At 38.6% G+C, this 22381-nt stretch overlaps 1 protein-coding gene across 8 annotated transcripts in view; it reads left to right on the plus strand.

Moving 5' to 3' along the window:
- FBXW11 (F-box and WD repeat domain containing 11) overlaps positions 1 to 22381 on the plus strand; it is a 158735-nt gene that overhangs the window by 102875 nt on the left and 33479 nt on the right. For all 8 annotated transcript variants that reach the window (XM_023726506.1, XM_023726503.1, XM_004371197.2 and 5 more), the window contains 5 exons: positions 4254 to 4440; positions 5341 to 5431; positions 15654 to 15791; positions 18064 to 18182; positions 20453 to 20702. In XM_023726506.1, coding sequence (XP_023582274.1) covers positions 4254 to 4440; positions 5341 to 5431; positions 15654 to 15791; positions 18064 to 18182; positions 20453 to 20702 — 785 coding nt within the window. The remainder of the gene's footprint in view (positions 1 to 4253; positions 4441 to 5340; positions 5432 to 15653; positions 15792 to 18063; positions 18183 to 20452; positions 20703 to 22381) is intronic.

The following is a 22381-nucleotide window of genomic DNA, read 5'->3' on the forward strand; positions in this document are numbered from 1 at the left end:
CCTGGATGTTTTTTGGAAAGAGATTTTGGACTTTGTGACCTGAGCATCTTTTTACTTTGTTTCTGTCGGAATCCTTAGGTTAGTGTATTCCAAGTTAAATGCACCCAGTGACAGACTGTTCTGTCAGCAATTGAGTTGTTTTTCTTTGAAAAGGTTTCTAACTTTACATTTACAGCTAGAGCTGTGACTAGGAAGGGGGAAAGGCCGGCTGATGTGGGTGGGGAAGGAAGTTTCTTTGCAGCTGCTCTTTGAAATGCGTTTCTAAAATAATAAAAGTTTCTGTAATTGTATGATCTAAGCGGCTGTGTTAAAACTGGCTGTAGTCAAGGGCATTGAACTGACATTACACATTTGAGTTTCATTGTGATACAGTGTTATTTACATATTGAGCTTTGAAATTTGTGCCTTTTAATTGTTTTAATTTATTACTGAAATTTTTCCAGACCTTCATCTGGTGCCTATAATTAGCAACAGCAGCATTTCTTTAGCACTGTGTGTGCAGGATTCTGGCCTCATTTTCTGAAGCCGTAATGTCCTCTTGTTGCCTTGGGAAGGGGGGTGGTGGTGGGAGATGGGGGAGTCGTACCACGATAGAATAATGAGAGCCAGACGTTGGTACTTAAAGAAAATGCTTAGTTTTTTAACACCTCAAAGCATTTTTTTAGCCTGGGCAAATGGATCACCTTATTCAGTAATCTCTTTGTCCCGAATGGGCTTGAAACCAGAAAGTCACAGGGTCTCCATGGGTCCCTGGTGTAGCTACTCTAAGGTGCCCAAATAGAGGTTGTATGATTCCTATTCTTCTGAAAACATTTAAAGGGATAAGATATTAGACAGGGCTTAACGTTTTGCTAGGGGAGATGTGTAGCGTTTTCTCTGCAGAAAACAACAAAAAAGAGGAATACTGTTTAGCCGCCTTGACCTAAGGGGGCTTGGGGGAGAGGGTAGAGAACAGACTGACATTTATTGAGTACTTGTTATGTATCTCATTATCTTTATCATTGAGAAGTTACTGAAAACAAGTAGCAGAGTTACTGGGTACAGTTGTGCCCTGTGCAACTTGTACAGCTGCATTTGGTAGTCCTGCATGATAGTACCAGAGATGATTGCTAAGCAGACTTCATGGTTTTAAGAACAAAAGTGTATATTTGGGGGATGATTGGCTGTTAAATTTGATGTTGCACTCCAGCAGAATTCTTAAATGGATTAGCAAAAATTAATCAGCATCTGAAAGATTATGTAGAGTTGTATAAATCTGTTTCATGACTGTTGGGGTATATGGTTGCCCACTTATATTTTCCACCTCTGGGGTTTATTGGGAAGTTGCTTCCCCATTGATAGTGTGTGCTTGCCTGTATGACAGTTTGAAATGGAAAAAATAGGCAAGTGCTGCAAACTACTGTTTTTACAGGGTATTGCATGAGGTGGTGCTGAATCAGTGATTTTGGAATGAAAAATATGGATTTTGACGAAAAGTTTTTTGGGACACATGTATCCTGCTGGACTCGGGTAGAATTAGTGGGACACATACATCCCCCGGGATTCAGGGTAGGATTGGTGCGATGAGGCAAGAAAAAAATTCATAATACCTACCAAAAATTCAAGCACACCCAACAATTCAGTCTGCATTCCATTAATGAAAACACATGGTATCAATAAAAAAGTCAAAGGAGAAAATAAGTGAGTCTTGAAAGGGACAAACCCAGAAGGATGTATATAGAATGTTATAAGGTGCTTATCTTTGGGAGATGGGATTTAGGGATTAAAACATTTTTTGCTTTATGCATTTTATAATTTTTCTACAGTGAAAATGGATTTGTTGTTGTTATTTGATTTTGACTACTGGTGAACCCATGTGTGCAGAGTAGAACTGCTCCATAGGGTTTTTAAGGCTTTTTACCTTTCAGAAGCAGATTGCCAGGCTTTTCTTCCCAGGCACATGTAGATCGGTTCTAACCACTATCGGCTAGTAGTCAAGCGCTTAAACATTTGAGCCACCCAGGGACTCCATGTTGCAAATGGATTATGTATGTTCAAAAGGGACACAAAGCAGCTAGTGCCAACATGTAACCAAAAAATTGCAATACTAGCTTTACATAGTTAGCACCAGCAAGGGAACACAGCATAATCATAACCAAATTCACCTAATTTTCTTTTTGGATAAAGTTACCAGACTTGTAGTTCAGAAAAATGATGAAAAGATGGTCATGTCTCCACGGGGCATAGTTTCTCCAAATATCCTTGAGGACCGAATAGAGAGATGCAGGCTGGACGATAGTTCACCCAGATGGTTACCAAGCTTGTGGTTCAGTGTTGGTACCCTGTGAGTATTAATGAATGGATCAGTGATAGCCTGGAGGGAAATATCTAGTATCACGGGTGCTGTCCTTGGTTCTGACCCGTTTAACCTGTTTGCCAACAGCTTCGGATAAAGACTTTCTACATTTGCCCATTGTTCAGATCTGGTGTGGAATATCCAGTCTTTCAGATGACAGAATCAGAATTCTAGAGGCTGTCATGGATGGGTCAGATAAAACTTTGAAGGTGAATTATAATAAGGACAAATACAAACTGCACAAAGCTACCCTCACCTCCCCAACCAGCTGTAGAAATACAGAATTAGGGGGATTTGTTTTAGTAGATGTTTTTTGGGGAAAGGCCTAGGATTTTAAGTTGCTGCCACCTCGTGAGTTGGCTGTGATATGACTATTAGATGAAGGTAGTGCAGTCTTTGACTGCATTAACTGTAATATAATGACAAGTGGAAGAAAAAATAGTAGTTCCAGTGTAGTCTTTATTATCAGATCATAGTTTGGGGATTAGATCTAGTCCAGAGTAGGAGAATTAGTATATGAAGGGCTGGGAAACCATAATCAGCAGTGTAGCAGTAGTCATTTCTTGGAGTTGAATGAAACCTTAGATGTAAAGCATTTTTTATGCATCATCTCATTTTGATGTTTTCAAAATAGGGCAGGGTATTACCCCAGATGAGGAAGCTGAGGCTTTGAAAGTTTAATGATTTACCTACACCCTGGTGTTTTAACACCAAAGTTTAGTGCTACTATACTGTTCTACTATCTTGAAAAAGAGCACAGATATTAACCTTGCATAGTGCTTTATTGTCTTTAAAATTTTTTCATAAAATTGTTTGATTTGATTCTTATAGAGTATGAGAAAGGACAGTACTACTGATGATTACCATTTTATAAGATAGAACATCAAGATGCAGGGATGTTTCAGTATTTGCTTCATGTCATAGAACTAGGAAGTGGGGAAGCTAGGACTTGAAATTGGAATTTTCTGACAAAATGTACAGTGCTCTCTCCACTACACAGAATAGAACTGGGGATGAGCTTTATTTCTGGTAGCTACAGAGGACATGACTGGGATCACAGGACGGGCGTTTACAGGGACAACAGTGCTGACCATAGTGATCTTACCATCGTGAATGTCAGGCAGAGGCTGAATTTCAAGTGCTTATCTTTGAGAGGACCCTTGTATTACATGAAAGTTGAACCCAGTAACCTCTAAGGTTCTAGAATTTGTAGACATGTGGCTCTTGTTTTTGAGGATTTTTACCATCTATTCAGGAATAGAAAATGAATACCCACAGGAAGGATATGAAGAAAAGACTGACAAAAATATATCTAAGTACAACTGACTTTAATTCTTGGATTGTTGTTTAACTTTTCATGAGCTTTTAAAGATGTGTTAGTGTTTTACCTTTTTGGTCTCCTTAGCTCCCAGGAATTCATATAGGGCATGGGTTAATGGGATATGATTTGTTACAGGAAATAATGAATGAGAAGGGGAAAGAAAGATCACAAACTTTCAAGTGAGAGATCTGGTTCCATTGTTGGCTTTACCACTCAACAGTCGTGAAACCTTGAGTGCTTCTTTGTGCCTTGTCTGGAAAATTTGGAGATCTTGTAATCCCAAATCCATAGGGATTTTGTAAGAGTTACATGAAAGAAAGCCTTTTTTCATGATACCTGACAAATGTAGAACTGCCCATGGTCAACTTTTACACAGAGAACAGTTGCCATTAGTTGTTTTATGTTAAAAAATCCGAACTAAATAAAAATGTATTTGCTTATGTACTCATGCATTTGCATATCTGTAGATCTTCTGGTATTACTTAAAATATTTTACCTGGTTCAGGATTTCTTTATTCCTTTGATCTTTAAGGAAATGTTGGCTAACATATTTCCATCTACCCTTCCCATTCCTTCATTGCCTTTTCTATTTTGTAGAGCAAGGCTTAGATCACATAGCGGAAAACATTCTTTCCTACCTGGATGCCAGGTCTCTGTGTGCAGCAGAGCTGGTATGTAAAGAATGGCAGCGAGTGATCTCAGAAGGAATGCTTTGGAAGAAGCTAATTGAACGAATGGTACGCACTGATCCTCTATGGAAGGGACTTTCAGAAAGAAGAGGGTGGTAAGTACTTGGGTTGCTTGTGCCCTTGAAAAGTTCTGTTGACATAGGGTAGGATTGATTACCCAGAAAGGCAATTATACTTGCAAAACGTATTGGTCTATTTTAAACTAGTGGAAAAAGATGAGCACTCAAGACTTGGGGAAAAAAAAGTTAAAATTGTTAGAAATTTCTCCATTTTCCCTTTTAAGATGAATTTTTTTTTTTGTATTTATTAATTGTTAGAAAGTATTGTGTAGTTCGAATGGGTGGTTTGGCTTTTCAAAGCTATATATTTATGCTTTTCCTTTCATATTTTTCTTAGATAAGACAAAAGGAAATACGAGAAAGTCAAATAAAGCCATTTTGCTATTTGTTACTGCTCCTGCTTGAGGATATGGGGGGCATGGTGGTCAGTGGTTTTTTTTTTTTTTTAAGAGAAAAACAATTAGTTTAGAAGCACCTTTATATAGCAGTGCATATAACATGCATGGCACTGACCTTGCCCAGTTAGCACAGAGGAGAGAGCTACAGACAAGCACCTGGTGGTGGTGTGAGTGAGGGTTAGGGCTGTGCTTTCTTTATTGGAGGGAGTTTGATGAGTACTGTTAGATTTTTTTCACAAAGGCACATTAGCACTGTATACCTCTTTTTTATTAAACTGTATAGAATGAAAGTCTTAGATTAATAGTATTTTAGATTCACTCAGAAAAGAAAAGGCCAGGATCTCATTAGAGATCTGTGAATTGAAGTATATTTGCTCCTAACAAGTAAGTTTAGTTGTCAGAAACTCTGCTTTTGAACTCTTCAAGTTCAATGCAAGTCAAAAGACATGAAAGATACAATATCTTTGTAAGCACCATGTTTGAATAAAATTCACCCTTTTATGTGCAAAAATGTAATGTGTTTATTTTTATTTGCCAGGGATCAGTACCTGTTTAAAAACAGACCCACAGATGGCCCTCCCAATTCATTTTACAGGTCATTATACCCAAAGATTATCCAGGATATAGAGGTAATTTTATGACTTGTCTATTTTATGGGTTCTTTGTGTCTTGTTCTCAACTTTTTATGTTACCTTAGAGTATTCTTTTGTTCTAAAATCATGGAGCTGGTAATTTTTTTTTTAAGTTGCGCTCTTAGAACAAATGTGTCACAACCAATGTATAATCAGCACCTATTCTCCAGAGTAGATAATGCCTTTTTTGCAGAAAACAAACTGCCTTTTCTAAAAGATGAAGTGTGCCTGCAAGGCTGCCAGTTAATCAAAACCTTAATTCAAAATCAACTCTTACTTTAATAAGTTTTCTAAAATTCAAGGCTCAGTTTATCAGGTAAGCATAGTTTTATGTTTTGAGCCATCTCTAGAGAACTAAAGAAGTAACAATCTCAGTTTCCTCTGTAACTTACAGTTTTTCATAAAAATGACTCAAATATGATTCTAAGCAATAGTTAAATGGGTTTTATAGAGCAAATTATGCTCCTGGACTATTTTGGCATTTGAGTGTAACTTCACCAGACCAGTAAAACTCTGTAAACTTGAGGAGAAACATTGGAGATGTTTGATATTGTTCATGTGTTCTAATTAGTTCAATTTTATTATTTAGCCCCTTTCCTTGAACCAGGAAAGACATGCACAGGCATTTCTCATTAACTCTTTCACATGTGTTCTTGGCAGGTCTTAGTTACTTCACTGTTTCCTCTTGGGCAGAAAAATTTAACCTTAGCTAGGCAATGCTGTATCACCCATAAAGTTACACTCAGTTTCCCAAATGTGAAGTAATCCTCTCCCCCAGGTGATAGACATAAAAGTTATTATGCCAAAATTCATTAATGGAGAAACATGTGCTCTTTTGGAGTTATTTCTTTTTCCTTTCTTTTTTTTTAGGCAGATGTGAACTAATGGAATCCTTCCATTAATAGTAAATCTGAATGTGACTGGAATATCAGTATTTAAAACACAATCTTGTCTTGAGTATTCTGTTCTCTAAAATGAGCTATAAAGTAACCTTTCAGGGAGAATTAAATAATTTAAAACTTCTGCCAGACAAATCATAAACTTAAGGAATTAATTGATTCATTGATAGTTAAAACCTTAGAATAAATTGCCCCTGTAGTGTTAATAGCTGAGACATAGTGTTAACTTTAATCTTACATTGGTGTGTGTGTGTTTCAAGGAACAGTGGCTGTCTGGACTTTCTCTTACCCCTAGGTGGGGCATACTGAGACATTGCTTGTATGCATATCTTAGACACTACATTACCTTCTGTTTTTTCCCCACAACTATTCTTTACGAATCGTCTCCAATTTCCTTGAAAAATTTTATCAAATCTTTATTGTAAGAAGGACTATATTTTAAAGCTAATCATTAATAAACAGGAACTTTGGAAGAACTTTGATCAGGTTGAAGATTGGTGGTGACATAGATTATTTAATCCTCATGACTTCTATTATAATCAGCAGCACGAACTCATGTTCTGTGGCATGACAGTATGCGACACCACCTACTATAACCATTTCCTCAGGCTGAAATAATATTTTAAAGTTAGTAGAGGAGGCAGATTTGAGAGAAGACGGCTATGAGGAAAAACCCTGTTTGACAGAAAACCTCTACATCATGGTGGTCTACCCAGTGGTTCTTAATGTGTGGTTTCGGGAAACCCACTAGATGGCCACAAGAGTCTCCTCCAGATTTTTGTGGGCTAGATCTCTTAATGTAAGAGATGATGTTTATATTTTGGTATATTCATTAATAGTAATAATAATAAAAGTAATGTACCAAATGTAGAGCAGTTAACTTGTGCCAGAAACTTTGTTAAGCTCTTCATAATACATTTTCTCATTTAATACTCTGGATAAGACCTGAAAGATAGGTAATGTCCTTATTTAAACTGAGGCTCAAAAAAGCTAAATGACTTGGCCACGATCACACAGCTAGTGAGTAATGGAGTCTGTGATCACCGTTAGACTCTTCTGCAGTTAATAAAACTTTTTTGTAATATAGATCACGGGTACCTCATCAAAGTAGCAGAGTTCTTTACCTCTGTTTTGGGAATGTGTTTTGTTCTGTCAAGGGTAGACATGCTGTGAAGAGTTCATTCAGTAATTTATGGATCAAAAAAACTCCCAAGAGACTCACAGGCTCTACTCTAACCCATATGGCTGGTATGGAGTCCTCATAAGCAGAATATAATAATTACAGTACCGTCTTTTGAGCCTCTGAGGTATACCATGAACTATATTGGATGATTTACATCGATTATTGTATTTAATTCTTACAACAAGGTACATATTATTGTCTCCATCTGTAATACGGGGAAACTGAGACTAAGAGAAGTTTTAGAACTTGCCAGATTGTTAAGTAGAAGAGATAGAATTTTAACTGAGGTCTGTCTAGCTCTAGGCTTAGAGTTGTTGTTTGTCATTTTCTTAGTGGAAAAGTCAAGACCTTAGGAGAAAGGTATGTTGTTATATGTCTGCAGACATCTCAAGGTGGTCTTCCCATCTTTCTCCAATTGTGTGAGTACTCAATGTCCCTGACTGTTAGTTAAAAAGAGAGTATGAGTTAAGATAAGATTCGTTGGCCCTGTTTCAGTCCAGTTACAGGAAAGGTAGTACTTTAAAGGGCTATAAACACATTGCCAAAAGATAAATTACAGCATGAATGTCAAGTGGCTGTATGTGTCTCCCCTCCCTAGTTGCCCATGCACAGCTGCAGAGTCTCCATGTTTTTTTTCCTTAATGCTTTGCAAGGTTGCTTGTTCACAACATCTTTTCCTTTCTTTCCTTCTTGCTCTACCTTGACAGCTCTGGTTCATGTGCTGGCTCTTGTCATCCCAGATGTGGCTCTGACAAGCAGAAAGGAAGTGTCCATCTCTGAACTTGCCCTTGCATATTGACCCACCAGAAATTAGCCAATTTTTAAGGAAAAAGTAGAGAACCCAACTTTGTTTGGCCAACTCCTGTTGTTCAGGAGATGAGGATGGATATGAGAAATGAAGGCTGGGAAGAATAAATAAGAATTGCTAACTTTCTGCAAAGCTTCATCTCTCATGGTTGTTCTTGCCACACGTAGAGAGATTGAGTTTACAGAGCCTCTGAACTGAGGGGGAGATTCCTGGAAAACCTGAAACCCATTTCTTAAAGAAGCAGGCATATTCTTCTTTGCTATCTTGATTCTTAGCTACCATTATTGTTAATGGTGAGCTTACTGCTAGGTACTTTGCTACAGTCATTTAATTTAATCCTCAGATTGTCAAAACTGACATTCTTACTCCAAAATCTGTGCACTTTCACTCTATCCTGTCCCCAGCTGCCCTTCAACAGAGAGATGGGAGTTATTGGAACAGACTTAACCAGTCAGAGTCCTGAAGTCCTGAGCGTGGATTATTCTCTCTTGCTGTTTCAGAGTAGTGGCAAGCTACTTTGTGTGATTTGCCTTTTTCCTCTTTTTATTCACTGGACTTAAGCCTTTGAAGTGCTCTCCTTGGAATAGACCACTGGTAAAATGATGGTGTGTTGTATCACACCTTTTAATGCACCATTTTATTCAGGGAAAGTGGGGAGCTTTTTTGTGGTTTGCAAACTTGATATTAACATTGTCCTGACCAGAAAATGCTGAAACTTGCCCACCCACCCAGTTGTGTTTAGGCTTCTAAAAATAATGTTATTTCTCCATAGTCAGACATCTGTTTTCACTCTATTGCCAATTTAAATGCTGCTGTATACTCTGTGTATAATGGCTACTTTCCCAGTATTTTGAAAATTTGCGCAGGGTAAGGGGATTTTACAAGTTCTCAAAAACATGAAATATTCCTGTACAGTAGCCACACCACATGATGTCTAAGTGAAATGGCAGGTATCCACATAATTACAGAGGTGCACCTGTGTGTGACCTGTATCCTGCTGCTGAAGTTAAGATAATAGCTAAATTCCATTTGAAGGCTGAGCCCCTTCCTGGGAATGTTTAGGGTAGACTCAGGCTATCAGCATTAAACATCAGCCTAGACTAAGACAACAACAATTTCTGGCAAGTTGGTGAGAGGAATTTTTTTTTTATATGGGGAGGGGGAGTCACAGCCCACTCTTTTTGGTCAGTGTTCTCAACAAACAAGGAGGGACATTACTGCTCGCATTTGTATGTACTATGGTGAGCACTCTACATATGTCATCTCATTTAGTCTTCATAAAATATTTATTTTTGGAAAGGGGTAGCTATTATTTCCATCTTTATAGAGTAGGAAGCTGCAGCTCAGACAGTGTAAGTCATTTGCCAGAGCTGCTAATTGACCTAGGTACTTGCCACCACAGTGGTCTGCCTTCCATTTTTAGGTCAAGTTTTTCTAAAAAAAGACCTGGCTTGCAAGCATTCAAGTAAGAGTTGAGGTTGTTAAACATGGTGGTAGTTTCTTGGGCAGGCAGAGTCAGCAGGAAGTACTGCTTTTTCTTGTGGGTGGCCTTGGGATTGAGAAGAGTGAAATCTCAGGAGAAGCATGGGGTTGGTGTGCAGCAAAGCGATTCACTCCCTGGTCATCGGGTTCAGTGTAGCTTTCATGGCATTTAAAAACAAGCTACACTTTCTTGGGATTCAGGAACCTAATGTATTTTTTAAAACAGTCTTAAGTGGAACTTCCTAAAATGACTCTGCAAGAATAATTTAGCAGACTTTTTTCTTTTAAAATTTGGAAATGTGCTTTAGAAAATTATGATCTTTCTAAGTGGTGAGAAGCTAAGCCTCATCCTGCTAACTTGCATTCAACTTGGAATGGAATGATAGTCTGAAGTCTAGTGGAGCTTTTGAGAGGTCCTGTTCTCTAGCTCCTGTTTGAGGATTGGGAATAGAAGGTATGTCTCAGCCTTCCGTGTCACATGGTGGTTGTCTGTCAAAGATCTCAGGGGCTGATGTACCCCAGGCCGACAGTGTGGCCATCCCAGCCCCCTTTTCCTGTAGTGCTCTCTGCCGTGGTTTCAGGGCTTTATATGCAGGCTCTCTACAGTAAGAGATTGTAACCATGTCACTCAGTTCTAGAAAACATTTTAGAGTAGTGGGATAGCATATAGAAATTTTTTTTTGGTATGAAGATCCCCCACTCCCTCTTTTTAAACTTAAAAAAAAAGTAATAATTTTTTGCTAACTCCCATGTGATAGTAAGTATGCCTTTTCTATTCACTGAAATATACAGAGTAACAAAGCTACTTGTTGGTTCAGTAGCATTTTGAAGCAATTGTATGTGTTTTAAATGTAAGAACAATTATGATTTAAAAAAATAACACTTGATATACACATAAGACTTGTTATATTTCATTTTTGTAATATTTTGGGTTCATATGGAGTCATAAATTCTGCAGCGACTCTCTGTGCCCCCACAGGGTGTAGTCTGAACACTGGTAACCACTGCCAAGAGTCACTGGCCAGGAATAAAACTTGTTACCGGTACATCTGCCTCCTAAGTCAGCATTTTCCTGGTATGCTTAGCATGTTGAGGTGGCTCAGTCACTATCTAAAAATAAATTATTTCTGTAAATGATTCCAAGCATTGAGTTCAGTTTAAGAGATTCTTTGTATTTTGGCCTCCCCCCCTCCCTTTTTAAAAAAAATTAGCTTTATTGAGATATAATTCACATACTATGACATTCATCTATTTAAAGTGTACAGTTTTTACAGTATATTCACAGAGTTGTGCAATCATCAGCACAATCAGTTTTAGCATATTTCATCACCTCTCCCCACAGAAATCCCCATACCCATTAGCAGTCATTCCTCTTATTTCTACCACCCTCCAGCCCTAGATGACAAACTGTTCTTAAATTAAGATTTAAACGGTACTTTCCTTCCCTTGGTTCCTGTATGAGCCTTGTATTAGTTATCTATAGCTACATAACAAACTACCCCCAGACTTAGCAGCTTAAAACAACACACATTTATTATCTCATAGTTTCTAGAAAATAGGAATCCAGGTACAGCTTAGCTAGGTCCCCTGCTTCAGTGTTTCTCAAGAGGCTCTAGTCAAGGTGTTGGCCAGGACTGAGGTCTTGTCTACAGGCTCGACGGGGAAGGAGCTGCTTCCACGTTCACTTATATGGTTGTTAGTAGGATTCAGTTCCTTGAGGGATGTTGGACTGAGGGCCTCAGTTCTTTGCTGGCTATTGGCTAGAGGTCACCCTCAGTTCCTTGCCACGTGAGCTTCCCCAACATGGCAGCTTGTTTTATCAAAACCAGCATGTGAGAGAGTCTGCTAGTGACACAGAAGTAACAATCGTTTGTAACCTAATCATGGAAGTGACATTCCCTCAGTGTTGCTTGTGGAAGCAAGTTACTACTGGTTAGAAGCATGTTGCTAAAGGGGAGGAAACCATACAAGGCTGTGAATACCAGGAGGTGAGGATTGTTGGGGCTATCTTGGAGGCTGCCTACCAAAAGCTTATTCTGAAGCTTTCCGATGAGTTCTGTATGCTACTCAATATCTTGTGTGTGTATATGTGGTAAAATAGATATAACAAAACATTTGCCAATTCAGCAATTTTTATGTGTATAATTCAGTGACATTGATTACTATGTTCATATTTTCATCATGTTGTACAACCATCTCATTATCTATTTTTAAACTATTTTTACTGTGTTTTAGGTGACGGTTTACACAGCAAATTAGGTTCCCATTTAACAATTTTTATACAGCTTACTCCATGACATTGGTTACATTCTTCCTAATGTGTCAACATTCTCATTATTTCTAATCTTTTTGTTCTGTTTCCATTAATCTAGCTTCCCTGCTCCTTCTTAGCTTCTCATCTTTGTTTTAGGGTAAATATTGACCTTTTGGTCTCTTATAGTTGATTATTTTAGGGAGCACAGTATTCACGGGTGATATTTTTTATTTTATAAGCCAGTCTAATAGTTGGATGAAGAGTGACTATCAGGAGCGGCTTCCGTTCTAAGTTCATATGGATATCTTAGGGGATAGTTTCAGGGATTCCTGTAGTTTCTGTTGCTCTAGTAAGTCTGGCCTTTTTTAGGAATTTGAGTTTTGTTCTACTTTTATCTCCCTTTCTATCAAGGACCTTCTGTTGAATCCCTGGTCAGATGGTTGATAGTGGTAGCCAGGTGCCATCTAGTTTTTCTGGTCTCAGGCTAGATGAGGCTGTGGTTCATGTGGGCTGTTAGTCCTATGGACTAGTTTCTTCTTTGAGTCTTTTATTTCCTTCATTCTCTTTTGTTCCAGACGAGTAGAAACCACTAGTTGTATCTTAGATGGCTGCTCGTAAGCTTTTAAGACCCCAGATGCTACTCACCAAAGTATGATGTAGAATATTATCTTTATGAACTGTATTATGCCAATTGACCGAGTTGTCCCACGAGACTATGGTTCCAGGCCTTCAAACCCAGTAAACCTATCCCTTGAGGTGTTTGGTTATGTCTAGGAAGTATCTGTAACTGTGCCCTCTATGTGGTTTATTATATATATGAATATATATGCATCACACATAAACATGTATTTACATATGCCTACATATACACTTGTACATGCACACCCATATACTCACATGTGCTTTCCTATATGCATATGTGTACATGTCTACCTATGTAACCACACACATTTTTTGGTTGTTATCATTGTTACAAAATTGTATGTTATATAACTTTTACTGAGATTGTCCCTTGTTCTTGCATACTTCTTAGTGTCTTCATTTACCTTGGACAAGTTGTACAGACTTCACCTATATTGGGGATTGCCTTTCCCAACACCAAAAGTAACAAGTGTCTACTATCTAGAAAGTGATTCCCCCTTCCGTCCCGGGTAACCATCAGAGAATGTTACTTTCTGTGTGTATACCTATTCTTGATTTTTTATAAAAGTGATACTGTACAATATTTGTTGTTTTGTCATTGACTTATTTCACTGAGCATAATGTCCTCCAGATTCATGCATATTATAAGATGTTTTGCACACTTCTCATTGTTATTTATAGTTGCATAGTATGCCATTGTATATATGTACCACAATTTGTTTATCCATTCATCTGTTGATGGGCACTTAATTTCCATCTTTTTGCTATTGTGAATAATGCTGCAATAAACGTAGGTGTGCATATTTCTATTTGTGTCACTGCTCTTGTATCTCTAGGATATATACCTAAGAGTAGTATTGCTGGATCATAAGGTATTTCTATTTCTAGCTTTTTGAGGAAGCACCATACTGTTTTCCACAGTGATTGCACCATTTTACAATCCTACCAGCAATATATAAGCATTCTGGATCCCTTTTTAAAAAAATTCTTATACAGACATATCTGTTGTCTGCTTGAATAGAGGTAGCAGAGGTGAAGTGAAAGGATTTTTTTGGTTTTGAAATGTGGTTTTACACGTCTGACATTTTCCAACCTCACTAGAGATGATGACGTTGGCTAGGATTTCCCAACTTGGCAGCAGATGGGCAGATGAGCATTTTCTTGCTCTTGGTATCCCTGGGTGTTAGAAATATGCCATCCTGCCCTCTCTCAAGACTGTGTGTGTGGAAGCTCTTGGAGGGCAGGGATTGTATTTCCAGGACCCTGTGTTAAGTATGGGGGCCACAGATGATGGACATTACCCTTTTAAAGTGTATATATATATATATATATCAATATCTCCAACCTTCATTTCTTTTTATGTAAAGGGAGAACAGTAATTCCTGCTTCAGAGTTATGATGATTAAATTAAACAAGCTATACCATATATGAAACACATAGCAGAGTGTTATGATAGCATAATACCTGGTGCATAGCATTTAGTAGATGTTAACATTTCAGAACATACAGAAGCATACTGCCTTCAAAATAAGAGGAAAAACTGTTTATTAGATGTCATCAGAGCCAGTAATTAAGTGCTTGTTGTAAATAAAGATGAGATTTGTCTTCTTTCTTCAACAGAGTAAGCAATTAAACTAAAAGCTTCTCAGAGATAATGTTTCAAACTATATCCTGAACTGAGTGTAACCAGTTACTGTAGTCCCTTACCGTCTCCTAATTTCAAGGATCAGGAATTTAGAGTTTGATTGTTCTTAGTGGAAGCACTATGTCTTTTGATCTTGCAAAATCCTCCTTATCTTTTATCAAAGGTTAGGTCTTCTGGTGCTCTAGACATGACCCCCTTCCTCATTAAACTTTTCCCAGTGGTCCTAGTCCATAGTGCTTGTTCTCACCTTCAAGCCCTGCAGTACTTACAGTTTTTGTCACTCATTTAGTAGTATATTATATCTGGAGTTATTACTGACCTTTTTATGTTCTGTGTTCACTGCCTCATGAGCTAGGACTCAAATGCCTGTACTTCTGTATAGGCACTGCATAGTTTAGAAAAAGCATGGGCTGAGGGTCCAAAAGAACTGGGTTTGATTTTCAGCTCATCCAATTACTAGCTTTGTGGCCTTAGTCAAATTAAACTCTGTTTCCTTGTTTGTAAAAGGGAAATAATTAGACCTTCTTCCCAAGTTTATTGTGTGGGTTATTTAACCAGGTAAACTTAAGTTTAGAGTATGTTTGGTTCCAGATACTGTGTGCCTGGGTAATAGAGTAATGCCTCCTTTGAATCTGGTGTGCTTCCTGTTGATCTTCTGTGGATCTAGGCTCTTTCCTGGGCCTTGCACAGTACCTGTAATATACTAGCATCTCAGTAAATGTTGCATGAGCGATGAAAGAATGAGAGTCCAGGGCTGAAATGTATCGTTCTTACTCTAAAGTAACTGTTAGTCTGGTGGGAGATTGAGAGTGATAACAAAATTCTTTTTACAGTAGTTGGCATGTAATAGTTGCTCAGTATCTTTTCTCAGTGATCAAGACAATGTTTTGGATGAGTATATCGGTTGTCGGTATATGGTTGATGATGGTGGTGGTCTTTTGCCAAATATTTTAATTGGTGTTAGGGAGTGACCCAGTGAGTTATTATTTATTTGTGTGTTTTGGGTGCTAATGGCATTCTTCAAATATACTGAATTCTGTCTGGGCCATTTTTCTCAAACCCAACCCAAAATCCATTGGAAAGCATATGATAGATAGTTGCCAGACGGGCAGGGAAAGTTTGAGAAAAAACATTGTTGCACTAATGTCTTACTTGGAAAAGTGCACTATTCCTGTCCACAGACAGTTATGCAAACCAAGATTGGGGTATCACTGGTATGCTGTTTCTGGAAGCAAGACCAAAGTCTGAAGTCTAATAGAATAGTCAATTCACAAAAACTCATCTTTTGTCTCTTTTTTTCCTTAAGACCATAGAATCTAACTGGCGGTGTGGACGACACAACTTGCAGAGGATTCAGTGCCGCTCTGAAAATAGTAAAGGTGTCTACTGTTTACAGTATGATGATGAAAAAATTATCAGTGGCCTACGAGATAATTCTATTAAGGTGAGTGACTGTATTTTGTGTGCAGTATTTTTAGAAATCACAGTTATGTGTTAGACACCAGATGTGACAATCTCTCCATTTACTCCAGATTGGTTTTTATCTATTCCACTCAATCTTGGCAGCTCTCAGTGTGGATCTAAAGAACTAGAGCCAGAGCATTTGCTTATAGCTAACACAAGACCCCTGGATTATCTCACTCCTTATCCTGCTCTAAGCACATTCACATTCTGTATTCAGGTGCAAATAGAAAATATCCCGGTATCATAGAGCTCTTGATTACTTTGCTAGCTGATGAAAGTGTTGCCTGCTTGCCTGTAAGTCAAAGTCATTACCTTTTATGGTTTCTGAGAAGGACTCAGATGATAACACAAAAGAATGATAGAGCAATCTATATTGTTTTCATTCACTTTTCAATAGCAGATAAACTGAATTATTTGTCCGTGTTAAAATAATCTATTTTGTGGCTGACTTAACTAATTTTGTTACACATTGTAGCTTATTTTCTCATATGTAAGAAAACATTGACTTTTTTTTTTAATTTTTCTTTTTATTGAGGTTTAATTTACATACAGGAAAATTCACTCTTTTTTAGTGTAAAGTTCTGTGAGTTTTGACAAGCACATACCCAAAAGGTATTCTGTGGATGTGAATCTAAAAGATGGTAATAGACATTTTGGGCAAAGAATAATTCCCTTCAGAGAAGTTTAGAAAACACTGCATGCCGATTCAGTAGCATATAAAGGCTCTAAGAAGGCCTACAGTAGAGACATCCCGTGTTTTCCAATTTACCAAACTTATTTGACTACAGAACTCTATTTTTATGTAATATTTATTGATAGCCCTAACCTAGCCACTAATATACTCTAGAAAGACTGACATATGTTACTATTTTAGTAGTTCCACTCTAAGGTATAGATAAGAATGGGTTATAATGACCTTATCAAAGCACAGGCTGGCCCCAGGCTTGCAGTCCACTTACACTGAGTGTGTTTCTAAAGAATTCTCTTAATGGAAGCACACCTGTGTTTAAATTAGGCTTAGAAGACATAGAAATGATTTGACTTACTCATTTGATTTATAAGACATAGAACAGTAGAACAGAAATGCACTTTAGAGAGATTACCTAGTTCAGTGGTTGGAAACCTTTGTACTTTATTCTCCACCGGTCCTGGGTCACTAATCACTCTTTCAGAACAACTCAGGTTCTACTAGGTCAGAAATTAAAAGCAAGCCTTGTTACTATAGAAAGACACGTCAATGTCTATAGCACTTGTAAAAATGTTTGCCATTTGCAATAAACTTCAGGAACACTGAAAATTATGATAATATTATTTTTTAAGTGAAGAAATAGATGCTTAGAGTTTATTCTTAGCAATCCAGTCTTTGAAAAAATCAGTTCTTATTTCCCCTTATATATGAACAATACTGAAATTTGGAAAAGACTAGAACAACAAAAAGAAGGGAGAAAAAGAGCACTGAAAGTACAAAAACAATTATTATTGTTTTACTTTTAATCAGTTTTTTCTCTTTCTAAAAATAAATAGCAGTGATGTCACTATGTAGACAATTTTTATTCTGCTTTTTTTTTTTTTAAAGCTTAACACTGATATAAGCATCATGCTTTCTCATTAAGAAGTCTTCATAATTTACTTTGAAAATTTTCTGTAATGTTGAGCATCTCAGTTTCCTTTCTTTTTTTTGGTAAACAAGCATGATAGATGGCTGCTGTTGTTAGGTGCCGTTGAGTTGATTCCAACTCATAGCGACCCTGTGTACAACAGAATGAAACACTGCCTGATCCCGCGCCATCCTCACAATCGTTGTTACGTTTGAGCCCATTATTGCAGCCACTGTGTCAGTCTACCTAGTTGAGGGTCTTCCTCTTTTTCTCTGACCCTCTACGTTACCAACATGATAGATTAAGGGATATGAGTTTTTAAAGTCTCTTGATAGATCTTGTCAAGTTGTTTTTCAGAGGATGAGCCGTCTTTTTTCACAGATCTTATAAAAAAAATTGCCTTTATAAGGCTGTTGATAAGTATAGGGGATACAATAGCTGAAAGTACAAAGCAAACAAAATCGTAAGTCTCTTCTGGCAGTTACTCAATATTTGCTCCTTTTCCTTCTTGTCATTCCCCACCTGTTTGATATTTAACTCCTCTTATTTACTTAACAGAGGTATGTTTTATTTTCAGAAAATAAGGTCAGACAGTAACATTTATCAAAATGTGGTATACTAAATCACTATTTTTTTGTAATCTTGTCTCAATAGATTTGGGATAAAACCAGCCTGGAATGTTTGAAAGTGTTAACGGGTCACACAGGCTCTGTCCTTTGTCTCCAGTATGATGAACGTGTCATTGTAACTGGCTCTTCAGATTCTACAGTGAGGTGAGGCTTCACAGATCTGAACTTGTGTGCCTTGTGTGAGGAACCTGAGCGTCACACCCTTTTCTGGGATTGGCGTGCACATACTTTGTATTTGTTTTCATATGCTGTATTTCAAAATCACTTCATTTGACCAAAGTAAGCAGGAAGGTTCATTTTGATTAAGTGGGTCCTGTTCCAATTGTGGGAGGCCCTGGGTGGCACAAACAGTTAAGTACTGGCCAACTAGCCAAGAGGTAGGCGGTTTGAACCCACTCAGAGGTGCCTTAGAAGACATGTCTGGTGATCTACTTCTGAAAAGTCACAGCTTTAAAAACCCTAAGGAGCAGTTTTACTCTGTACACTTGGGGTCGTCATGAATTGAAATCGATTTGGCAGCAGCTAACGACAGTAACATTCCCACTGCCATACATTAGAAGATTGGCGACATGCTTTCCTATAAAATCATATTGCCTGGTAATAGGCTAGCTTTCTCCTCCTGAGATAGTGTGGTCCAGAGCAGAGAAAAAGAAGGCAGGTGTGCTAGCAGAGTGGTGGGCAGCAACCTACGAATACTGAAAGAATTGGAAGCAGATGTTTGCAGAACGTTTTTTTGGTAAAATGCAGAACCTTTTGAGGCATGCAGGGAAAGTAAAACTTGAGAGCCGGATAGTGTGCTGGGTGGTTTGCATAATGCTGTCCTATTGAATTCTCACAACAACCTTTCAGAGTAGGTAAGTATTACCTCCTTTTTAAAATAGACGTATTAGGAACCCAAGACCAGAGAGGTTAAATAATTTGCTCAGAGTCAAATAGTAAATTTGAGCCTCGAATCTTTATCAGTCAAGGCTGTCTTCAAATTATGTAGCTTTTCCAGTAATGGAGACACTGGTTGTCAGTTGCCACCCCAGAGGCAGAGTGATAAAGCTTCTACTATGCTCCATAGTAGAAGGGAAGCAATGTCTGCTGGTTGGGAGTTGAGGGAGAGGAAAGGGAACATTGCTGAAATTTACTCTGGAACCACTGGAGCAAGGACGTTTCCCACACAGTATGGGCTTTGGAGTTGGGTGTACTGTTGAGCCTCAGAGCCTAGGGATCATCAGTAATACCTCATCTGGACTGCTGGCAGCTTGGGGAAGGCCTGCAGCGTGGAGGAGAAGGAGAGGCCTCTTCTGCACTGAGTCAGATATTGAAGAGGAGTGTTTTACAGGAGCTTCTAAGAAATTGGAATAGTACCCAGCCTGTCCTTGGTTTCCCACATTCTCCTCCTTTCACTCCTCTCCTGTGTTAATTTTTGTTACTTGTCCCTTGCCACACTCCTGGGACTCCTTTCCCACCCTGCCTCTCAGCACACCTAGTATCCTTTCGCTGACTCAGTGCTCTAGGCTGCTACTTCTCTCATGGATCGTGTCTCAGTCTCAGAAGCCTGAGTCTTTCCTCCTCTGCTCCATGTGAAACTGTCTTTTTAGGAGACAGGTTACTGAAAGCTGTGATGTGAAAGGGCTACCTCTAAGAACTGTGTGTCCCAAGGGTGAGACAATTGGAATGGCTTTGTCCATAGGGAGCCCTGGTGGCGCAGCAGCTAAGAGCTTGGCTGCTAACTGAAAGATTGGCGGTTCTAACCCACCAGCCACTCCACGGGAGAAAGATGTGGCAGTCTGCTTCTGTAAAGATTACAGCCTTGAAAACTCTGTGGGGCAATTCTACCCTGTCCTGTAGGTTCACCATCAGTCGGAGTCGACTCGATGGCAGTGCATTTGGGTTTTGGCTTTGTCCATAAAGAGTTGGGTAAATAAATGGGTGTAGGGGATGATGAGACATCATGACTTATAATCTCCAGTTTTCAGTGGATAAATAATAGGCTCAGAGGCCTGTCAAAAGTAGAAAAGAACCTTAAGCTTGGAATGGTCTCCAATTCTCCAGCCTCCAAGCCTCGTTTTTCCTGTCATCTCAAACTCACTGCAAAGCCCAATCACTTAAGGAATCATTTTTTTGCCATCAACACAAGCCTGCAAACACTATCTCTGAACACCTGACCATCAAATAAACCTAAACCTCGGCAGAGCCAGAATTCACTTTCTTTGAATCTATCTCAAGCACTTCTCAGTAAATATAAAAATTGCTTCTAGGGGCTCCTTTTGAGCATGTACTTAGGTGTGAGGTCCCAATCACCAAACATAAATAGAGTCCACACCACCTGGCCTACTGTGAAGAATGGGCCCAGAGCTCAGACATCACAGTCTTTTCTTGGTTGTCTCAACAATTAAGCATCCTACTCTTCTGTCCTTATCTAGAGTCTGGGATGTGAACACGGGTGAAGTTCTGAACACGCTGATCCACCACAATGAGGCTGTACTGCACTTACGCTTCAGCAATGGACTGATGGTGACCTGTTCGAAGGACCGCTCCATCGCTGTATGGGACATGGCGTCTGCCACCGATATCACTTTACGTCGTGTCCTAGTTGGCCACCGCGCTGCTGTGAATGTAGTAGACTTTGATGATAAATACATTGTGTCTGCCTCTGGCGATAGGACCATCAAAGTAAGTTTGTCTGCTGCTATAACCTTGCTTGCTCCTGTCCCTTTTAGAATAGAGAGAAAGCAGCCTGCTACCTGGCAAGATCTTTATTCTCCTCCTCCTCTTTTGTGTCCACGAGCCCCCACTCCTCATGTTCCCATTCTCACAGGCAAGATAGGGGGAGAGGGTTCTCGGGTCCAGGATAGAGAACAGTCCTATATCCCATGACATTACTGATAACATTTTTTTAAGGGGAAGAGAACTAACATATTGAGCATTTACTGTGTGCTAGGAGCTTTACATTACTATCTCACTTAACCCTTCCCAGCACTCTTGTGAGGTAGGTATTGCCTCATATTACAGATGTTGCTTGGAGAGGTGAAGAAAGTGCTGGAGACTGCACAGCTAGTTAGGGGGAGAGCTGAGATGGGATTCATTCATCTAGTGAACCAAATTTTGGGAGCCTGCCATGCCATATGCACTAAGCTAGCTGTTGGAGATATGATGAACAGGACATGTCCTTGTCTTCAAGAAGCTCAGCAGTGTGGGGAGGCAAACATGCGATGAGCATTTGCAGTGTAGGGTGATTGGTAGGATGTGGTAAATACAGTTCTAATTCTAATGTCCATGTTAACTTTTAAAATTTTAGCTTTCTTATATTTTTATGACAGCTTTATTGATATATAATTCACAAGCCATAAAATTCACCCTTTTAAAGTATACAGTTCAGTGGCATTTAGTATATTCACAATGTTGTGTAACTGTTCTTACTATCTAATTCCAGAACATTTTCATCAACCACCTTCCCCCCAAAAAAAACCAACCAAACAAACAAACAAAACAAAAAAACCCAACTCCATACCCATTAGCACTCAGTCCTTATTCTCTTCCCCCAGTTCCTGGCAACCACGAGTCTACTTTCTGTCTTTATGGATTTGCCCATTCTGGATGTTTCGTATAAATGGAATCATACAATATGTGACGTTTTGTGTCTGGCTTTTTTTCACTTAGCATAATGATTTCAAGGTTCATCCATGTTGTAACATGTATCAATACTTCATTTCTTTTTAGGGCTGAAGAATATTCCACTGTATGGATATACTGTTTTGTTTGTTCACTCATCAGTTTTTTTGACATTTGGGTTGTTTCCATTTTCTGGCTATGTGAACAATACTGTTGTGAACGTTTGAGTACAAGTTTTTGTATTGGCATACGTTTTAAATTCTCTTGTATATATATCTGGGAGTGCAATTGCTGGGTCATAGGGTAACTTTATGTTTAACATTTTAAGGAACTGCCAAACTGTCTTCCAAAGTGGATGCACCATTTTACAATCCCACCAACAGTGTATGAGGGTTCCAATTTCTGCACATCCTCGCCAATGCTTGTTATTATCTCTTTGATGTGCTTATTGATCATTTGTATATCTTCTTTGGAAAAATGCCTGTTCCACTCCTTTGCCCTTTTTAAAATCGGGTTATTTGTTTCTTTATTGTTCAGTTATGGAAGTTGTTTATGTATTCTAGATACGAGTTCCTTGTCACATAATATGATTTGCAACTATTTTCTCGCATTCTGTTGGTTGTCTTTTCACTTCCTTGATGGTGTCCTGTGTCCTTTGAGGCACAAAAGATTTCAATTTTTTATGTTAACTTGAATTTATCTAAAATTTTTCTTCAGTTGCTTATGCTTTTGTTGTCATA

The sequence above is a fragment of the Trichechus manatus genome, unplaced genomic scaffold (assembly GCF_000243295.1).
Source record: "Trichechus manatus latirostris isolate Lorelei unplaced genomic scaffold, TriManLat1.0 scaffold00011, whole genome shotgun sequence".
NCBI classification, from domain to species: Eukaryota; Metazoa; Chordata; class Mammalia; order Sirenia; family Trichechidae; genus Trichechus; species Trichechus manatus.